Genomic DNA, 8875 nt, shown 5'->3' on the forward strand with positions numbered 1-8875 from the left:
GTCGGTTCTTGTTACACTAAAATACTTTTTTTCGAACAGGAGGAAGGCAACTATTTAGACCTTTAAATTGTTTCAGAGTTGTAAATGGGGAATGCAGACACAGACAGGCCATCTTTAGCTATTATTATTTACCAATCACGTAATTTCGTTTCGTAGCCAGCGTTGTTGGGAGCCAGCTACGCTAACTAGCTACCATAGCTACTTCCAATCCAGTCTTAGTGCTGTTTTGCTGCCTGGTCTCTCACACCATGGAAAGCCAGATGTCCTGCTAAAGTCACAAGCAGTTCGCAGAAGCCAAGCGAGACATCCCACCTGCATCTACAAAATCAGGTGTCTTTATATTTGAAGCAAGGACGGAATCGTTATCGCCCAGCTCACTGGGACTGCTTGAATGTGTGATGGTTTCCAGCAGCAGCAGCAGCAGCAGCCATGTCTTGTAAATCCAAAGTGGCCCCAAGTGTTGATTTCGACCACAGCTGCTCGGACAGTGTGGAATACTTGACTCTGAATTTCGGACCATTCGAGACCGTCCATCGCTGGAGACGCCTCCCTCCGTGTGACGAGTTCGTTGGAGCAAGGTAACCAGTTGATAGCTATAGCTAGCTCGCTAGTCTGACTTGACACATTTCTTGCATGCTTTTTGTTGATCCTCAATCTCTGAACCCTTTGCGTTATACAGGCGCAGCAAGCACACCGTAGTGGCATACAGGGATGCCATTTATGTCTTCGGGGGAGACAATGGGTGAGAAATGCTCCTGGTCCCAAAGAACGAATAGTTGATAGTGCCACTGTAGCTACAGTATAACGTTACGTAGTTACGAACCTAACTTAACACGTTCATACATTTACCCCAACTCTGCACACAGGAAAAACATGCTGAATGACCTGTTACGCTTCGATGTGAAAGACTGCTCATGGTGTCGGTGAGAATCTTCGGCACTATAATAAAACAACAGAGCATCAAGACATGTATTCATAGTAAACAGGGCATACCTGTAGCAGCCTGGCACTGTCATAACATGCCTTGTGTTTGATTTGCTGTCTGTCACAGAGCCTTCACCACAGGCACGCCACCTGCACCTAGATACCACCACTCTGCAGTGGTGTACGGAAGCAGCATGTTCGTTTTTGGTGAGTTTTTATTTGAACGTCTCCCAGCCTGTATCGATTGGTGTAGGTGGAGGTGGTGGTAATGTTTTCTCGGTCCATTGTTTTTCAGGGGGCTATACAGGAGATATCTACTCAAACTCCAATTTGAAAAACAAAAATGACCTCTTTGAATATAAGTTTGCCACAGGACAGTGGACAGAATGGAAGGTTGAAGGCAGGTAAGGAAGATACAAAGGCTTTCCATCTTCTCCCAGGCGTTTGATGTTTGAACAGGATTACAGTCAGTGACATGATCTTGCCTGTGTTTCAGTCTGCCGGTGGCCAGGTCAGCTCATGGAGCCACAGTCTACAGTGATAAACTCTGGATATTTGCTGGCTACGATGGGAATGCCAGGTAGGACTGAATAAAGGATATGTCCTACACTCACAATGGCATGACTTTAAAAGTACCTGACATCGTGACGGGTTTTATTCTTGTGCCCTGTCTGCAGGCTGAATGACATGTGGACCATCAGTCTCCAGGATCGAGAGCATGCCTGTTGGGAGGAGGTGAGAATCCAGAACACACTCCAAACGCGCTCACAGTGCATTTATTGAAATACCCACCAAATGCACATATAATTCCTGCCACGAATAAACTCGCGTGGTTGTTACTTTGCCGCTGTGTGTCTCAGATCGAGCAGAGCGGAGAGATCCCCCCCTCCTGCTGTAACTTCCCCGTGGCCGTGTGCAGGGACAAGATGTTTGTGTTCTCTGGGCAGAGTGGAGCCAAGATCACCAACAACCTCTTCCAGTTCGAGTTCAAGGGTCACATGTGAGTAAAACCTGAGGTCGGGGAGGATGACGGTTCGGTCCGTCCGGAATAAATAGATTCAACGACAAGTTATTCAGAGACACGTCTGAAACGACGACCGTTGCTTCTGGCTCCGCCTCAGGTGGACGCGAATCCCCACCGAACACCTCCTGCGGGGGTCGCCCCCGCCCCCCCAGAGGCGCTACGGCCACACCATGGTGGCCTTCGACCGCCACCTGTACGTGTTCGGAGGGGCAGCCGACAACACCCTGCCCAACGAGCTGCACTGCTACGACGTGGACTCTCAGACCTGGGAGGTGATCCAGCCCAGCCTGGACAGTGAGGTATGCACTGGATACTGTGTGTGTACTGACCACCGTGGATGCAGCTGTTAAAGCGATAACCTACCGCTGTACCCCCGCAAGCAGGCATGGGTGCCTGTGTGTTTGTCCTCTGCTGTCTTGTCACCTCGGTGGCACCTGTTGTAGATACGTTGTTGTCCATGATGAATGGAGAGTGTTGTAGATACGTTGTTGATGAAGAATAACATACTCCCGCACACACTTTTTCTCCGCTTTTAATCAGTCAACGTTTCGGTTTCTACCTTCCATCAGGACAGATTAAAAAAAATGTTGAAGGTAGTTGATTGATTAAAAGCTGAGAAAAAGTGTGTGTGGGAGTATATTGTTGTTCATTTGAAACTTTTAAGGGGATTTACTCCCAGCACCACAACAGTGTGTGAGTGTGCATGTTGGTATGTTCACCTAGATACGTTGTTGTCCATGATGAATGGAGCGTGTTGTAGATTGATGTCCATGACGCATGGGTTAGGAGTGAGCATGTTCTGTTATCAAGTATTTGATGCTTTTTGAAGTATTACTGCTCTCTACCCCCATCCAGGATCCCCTTGGAAACGAGATGACCTCATCTCAAGGGTCAATCCTGGTAAAAACCTTTAATAAAATAAAAAATATATCTTTTGAAATCTCTACTTTCTGTGTTTCTCCCTTTATAAAGATCAAACGCTCAATTCTGGTTATAGCCTGCATGTATGCCTAATATTTACAGTGTGAATACAGTCTGGTGTGTTAAAGGTAAGTAGTTAAAGTAGTAGTTAAACTGGCGGCCGGGATCTTTCTAGGCCTTTGTTTACAGACCATGAGTCTAACTGCTGGATGAAGGGAATCTCCTGCTTTTGTCCTGTAAACACTGATCTCACCTGCTTTGCTCTCTCTCTCTCCAGCCACTTTCAAGGGATCTCCAGGGATCTCCAGCGAGGCCCATCGGGTAGCTCTTCAGTCTGTGTTGGCTTAACCCCCCCCCCCCCCCCTTCTCTCTCTCTCTCTCTCTCTCTCTCTCTTTCTCTCTCTCCCTCCCTCTCTGTCTCCCTCTCCCCCTCTCTCTCTCTCTCTCTCCCTCTCTCCCTCTCTCACCCTCCCTCTCTCTCTCTCTATCTCTCTCTCTCTCTCTGCTCAGATGCCCAGTGGCCGTCTGTTCCATGCGGCTGCGGTGATCCACGATGCCATGTACATCTTCGGAGGGACGGTGGACAACAACGTGCGCAGCGGGGAAATGTATAGATTCCAGGTGAGGCCATTTTTATGTGTGGGGTTGAAACGTTTCACCTCCTGCGAAACCAAATACTCCTTCCAGCATTCGGTCACTACACACGTGGTTCTCTTCCGCATTTCTTCTCCCTCCAGTTTTCCTGCTACCCGAAGTGCACCCTCCATGAGGACTATGGCAAGCTGTTCGAGAACCGTCAGTTCTGTGACGTGGAGTTCATTCTGGGGGAGGTGGGTTCTTATCCTGGGGAGGGGGGGGGGTTCTTATCCTGAGGGGAGGTGGGTCCTTATCCTGGCGGAGGTGGGTTCTTGTCCTGGGGATGGGGGGTCCTTATTCTGGGGGAGGTGGGTCCTTATTCTGGGGGAGGTGGGTCCTTATTCTGGGGGAGGTGGGTCCTTATTCTGGGGGAGGTGGGTTCCTATCCTGGGGGAGGTGGGTCCTTATTCTGGGGAGGTGGATCTTTATCCTGGGGGAGGTGGGTTTTTATCCTGGGGGAGGTGGGTCCTTACAGCTGTTCAGTGCCTTTGTGTTGAAGAGCTTCTCTCTCTCTCTCTCTCTCGTAGTCTCACTCCTTTCTCCTCTCTTCCTGAGTGCAGAGGGAGGAAAGAGTCCTGGGCCACATTGCCATAGTAACAGCGAGATGCCAGTGGCTGCGTAAGAAGATTCTTCAGGCGCGGGACCGACAGAGACAGGTCAGACACGTCACTCTCTCTCAGCTCCCTCATGCTCAACATTCTCCCAACCCTGACAAATGTCAACTACAACATATACCTGAATAATGCAAATCATCCACTATCTAATGCTGCATTCCATTTGTATTGGAGCTCCGGATTTGTCGCCTGTGATGATGTCATACCCCAGTTACATGCGTTCCAGGAACAAAAGGCGAAAAATCGTGAAAAACCCACTAGCCAAGTTAGCCATTGTTAGCAATACCAGCTAAACTTTTTTTTAAACTCCCTCCCTACTTGTGTGTGTGTAGAAGAGTAAGCCAGAGGGCTGTGAGGAGAGTGAGGAGGGTGCGGCTGGAGGGCCCAGGGATCTCCCAGGAGGCACCAGGCCATCGGGAGCCCAGCCCATGCTGGAGGTGGCCATCAGGGAAGCAGAGGCCCAGCCCTTTGAAGTGTTGATGCAGTTCCTGTACACCGACAAGATCCAATACCCTCGGAGAGGTCAGAGTTCACAGCATCGCACGCACTCTATTTAGAACACCTGCCTGAGTCTGCGAAAGGGTTTGTGGGTAACGTGGTCTCTGCCTCTACGTAGGTCACGTGCAGGACGTTCTCCTGATCATGGACGTCTATAAACTCGCCCTGAGCTTCAAGCTGTCGCGCCTCGAGCAGCTGTGTGTTCAGTACATCGAGGCGTCGGTGGACCTGCAGAATGTCCTGAGTGTGTGTGAGAACGCCAACAAGCTGCAGCTGGACCAGCTCAAGGTAGGCCTCCCTAAAGAGGGCCTATGATGGAGATGGTGACAAAGTGGAGAAGAGGATGACAGCACTACTCTTTCTTCTCGCCCTTTTTCCTCTTCCCCTATTCTAGGAGCATTGCCTTAACTTCGTGGTGAAGGAGACGCACTTCAACCAGGTGATCATGACTAAGGAGTTCGAGCGCCTGTCCACCCCTCTGATCGTGGAGATCGTGCGGCGGAAGCAGCAGCCCCCGCCGAGGGTGTATTCCGACCAGCCCGTGGACATAGGGACCTCCCTCGTGCAGGACATGAAGGCCTACCTGGAGGGAGGCGGCCTGGAGTTCTGTGACATCATACTGCTGTTGGACGGACACCCGCGCCCCGCCCACAAAGCCATACTGGCGGCTCGCTCCAGGTGCACCACCAAACATGTCTTCTCTCTGACGCGCGGCGTGTCATTCTGGCCTGTCGCTCTTCGGGGCTCGTATTTGACCTCTTACGTCGTGTCACTCCTGTTCACCTCAGCTTCGTTTGTAAAGTCTCTCAACTTTTGTCCCTCAGCTACTTTGAGGCCATGTTCCGGTCGTTCATGCCAGAAGACGGTCAGGTGAACATCTCCATTGGTGAGATGGTGCCCAGTAAGCAGGCCTTTGAGTCCATGCTGCGCTACATCTATTATGGCGACGTCAACATGCCTCCTGAAGACTCCCTGTATCCTTATCTAGAAAAACTTTGTGTTTTTAATGACATATGTTCTTTTTTAAGCGGTAGTACATGGGTGGAGCATTAACGTTCATTCAGTAAATCCATCATGTTAGTGTGCGATGCTCACAGACTGAGACGTGGATTCCTACATTCTTCCCTTGACTCTTGGTGACAGTTACCTGTTTGCCGCACCGTATTACTACGGTTTCTCCAACAACAGACTACAGGCGTACTGCAAGCAGAACCTGGAGATGAACGTCACCGTTGAGAACGTCCTGCAGGTAACGGATAGGTTCTGTGTTCTTGGATATTAGAGCCCTTCTTTAAGAGTGGGTTCTAGTGATTCATCGAGTGTGGCAGGTGGATCTGTGTCCTAGTTAAGGTATATATGCAGAGCTCTTCCCAATCTCTACTTCTGTGTGACCTTCTCAGATCCTAGAGGCAGCAGACAAGACCCAGGCCCTGGACATGAAGAAGCACTGCCTGCACATCATCGTCCACCAGTTCATCAAGGTGGGTGGGCTGGTATCCGGGGCCCTGGGGGGATGCTGCCCCCTCTTTGCAGCTGAGCTAACCCCCTAGCCCCTCCCACCCCCCCTTCTCCTAGTGGGAAGGTGACCCCTGTGGATTAGCCCTCCTCTCTGTGCATAGAGGAGAAACTGTTTACGGCCCAGCCGGCTGTACAAGCACCTTATCCCTCCATGTTGTTGGGTCACAGTGCCAATCAGAGTGTTGTTTGTTTTCAAGAACCAGTGAAAACACGCCAGATCTCTCTGTTTACACTGAATGTGTATTAATGCCGTGAGTTAATGCCATCTCAGACAATCGGTTCAGGTTTACATTTTTCTAGCTACAATTTTTATTTGCCTTCTTTTACAATTTTTTTTTTAAATCCCGTTTGGCTTTGTGTGAATATGTTGCTCAGTTGTTGTCCCATTTGGCTGTGCTTGAATTTGTTTATTTACATTTTATTTTTTGCTCTCCTTTAAGGTGTCCAAGCTCCCCAACCTGCGGTCCCTCAGCCAGCTGCTGCTGCTGGACATCATCGAGTCCCTGGCCACACACATATCAGACAAACAGTGTGCTGAGATGGGCTCCGACATATAGGAGGACAGGCTGTTGTAGGATAAGCTACATCGCTCAGTCCCTCCATTACCCCTTCCTGCCCCCCCCCCCAGTCCCTCCATTACCCCTTCCTGCCCCCCCTCAACCTCTTCCAGTCATTCCCAGTCGTCGTGCCTCTCCTCGGTGTTACTTTGGACCTTGCATGTTTCAGCCCCTGGTCATGATGTTCCGTTTATCCATGCTGGTCAGCGTTCTATCAGGTTCTACCGGGTCGTTTTTTAATTGATCCTGAATGAATGAACCCTCAGAGGAATGATGAACGTCTGTTCAGAATGTCAGGTCAGTTTGCCTGGACCGGGACTGCGAATGCTGATTGAGACGATTGCACTAGCATGAAGGAACCCCTTGTCCCTGTTCATTTAGCATTTTTGTATCTATTTATTTACTCATATATATATATATAATTCTCTCATATATATCTATATATAATTATACTTTTTCAGTTATATGATATGCAGGGTAAAACCCAACTCAAGGTTGAATTCTTCATAGTATTGTCACATGTATGTATTATATACCTTTGTCTGGGATATATAACTTTACAATACAAGAATACATATTGGTTGCACTGTAGCAAATAATTCTCAAGAAAAAGTGAGGACAGATAGCAATTGTTTAATATGGTCATTCATATTAAGTAGTTAAATCACTCTTATTGTTTAATGGATCATGTTTATTCATTGTGTTCTGTCCTTGTCAGCTGTCTACTAATCAATGGAAAATGTTTGCAAGCATTACTCATGACAGGTTGTAGTCACAGTACCATTCCACGTTAAATTGGGCTCATTGAAGCCCATAGCATAGCTATACTTTTCAGTATGTGCTCAATATGTTTGATACTGTATGAGCTCTCACCATCCATGTGTATTTTATGTGTGTAGTTATGTCAATATGCTATTCATCAATGTGCTCCATGTATTAAATGCCTTAATAAATGACCTAAGTGAAATTCGTCTGTCATTGTAATGAGCCGTATGAACATTCCCAGTTGAGGCTTCTCTTCTGTGATCTATGTGTGAGAGAGAACACATGATTGTCTACCGATAGAGTTGTTTAACAAAAGTTCAGGGCATCTATTCAGGACTGATCAGATTCAGTCTGATTTACCATTAGGTTTCTTATTGAAGTGTCTATACCCTGCCCAGACCTGAAACCAAAGAGTGAAAAGACTTGAATCTCGCACAATGGGTCTCATTCTCCCTGTCACAGGCGCTCACAGCACCAGCTGCCAGAATGCAACGGACACTGCCTTTATCCAGACAGCTATCTGGCCAGTTATCTGCTACTGACATTCTAGCAGAGGCATACCGTATTTAAACACTGGGATCCGACAGTTTCCTATCATATCTGGTGAGCCTGGCACTATTGATAAGGAAATCTATCAATCTATTAAGGGTCATATAGCAAGATATGGTATAATTCAAGGAAACTGAGGGAAATGATGAGATTGTCAGATGGTGTTGCAGCAAGTGAGGTTGGAATCAAAGCTGCAGGAGGTCAAGACCTCCAGCTCACACAGGTTAATCCTTGACCTTTATCTCAACCAATTAGAAGTGTCCTTCAGAATTTTCTGAAGTCAGATGTGTGGAAGGTAAGATAGCACAATGAACCACTATGAAGAGGCAAATTCCAGCAGTTTTGGCAATGTGTATATGAGGGTGAAACATGCTTTGCATACTGATAATAATGAGGATAAATTATTAATTACAGTGGTAATTTTTAATATAGTAGATTAATGGCCCATAGATTGATCTTTCAGATGATTTAATTAAATGTTAAAAGGAGGATGATTTGCATTAATTTGTTTGAGGAAAAGATCAAAAGGCCAAAAAAGCCAGATTGAGTTTCCTCTTCCCTGCCAGCTACAAACCCAGATTTTTATTTGTGCATCTCAACTAAGTGTTGGGCCCTTGGTAAGTAGGGACATCAGCAAAGCCATTCATTTGAAATAATTAGTACTACAAGAGTCAGCGGTGGACACTCAATGGTCCATAGAGTCCCACCACTTTGGACACCCTTGGGAGAGTTCTTGTCCCTTCATCTTTCTGTTTGTTCCCCTATGCCCAAGTTGCTCATGTTTCATTCATTTGAGGCTACTTGTGCGTACACTCAGCCCAGATTCCCACCGGACATATCTGGTTTCATTTAAAAACAGAGCTCATTGT

General features: G+C 47.5%; 1 protein-coding gene across 1 annotated transcript; it reads left to right on the plus strand.

Annotated features, from left to right (window-relative positions):
• Positions 1 to 104: 104 nt before the first annotated feature.
• lztr1 (leucine zipper like post translational regulator 1) lies at positions 105 to 7571 on the plus strand. Its single transcript, XM_084457721.1, has 20 exons — positions 105 to 578; positions 680 to 742; positions 867 to 923; positions 1052 to 1131; positions 1220 to 1328; positions 1421 to 1504; positions 1602 to 1659; positions 1785 to 1924; positions 2046 to 2247; positions 2804 to 2848; positions 3380 to 3490; positions 3607 to 3699; positions 4066 to 4161; positions 4452 to 4641; positions 4736 to 4905; positions 5012 to 5295; positions 5442 to 5591; positions 5761 to 5866; positions 6018 to 6098; positions 6576 to 7571. Exons 1-20 carry the CDS (start codon positions 430 to 432, stop codon positions 6690 to 6692), a joined length of 2385 nt encoding a protein of 794 aa, XP_084313847.1. The 5' UTR covers positions 105 to 429; the 3' UTR covers positions 6693 to 7571.
• The last annotated feature ends 1304 nt before the right edge of the window (positions 7572 to 8875 follow it).

Source organism: Borostomias antarcticus (assembly GCF_949987555.1).
Source record: "Borostomias antarcticus genome assembly, chromosome: 23".
NCBI lineage: Eukaryota > Metazoa > Chordata > Actinopteri > Stomiiformes > Stomiidae > Borostomias > Borostomias antarcticus.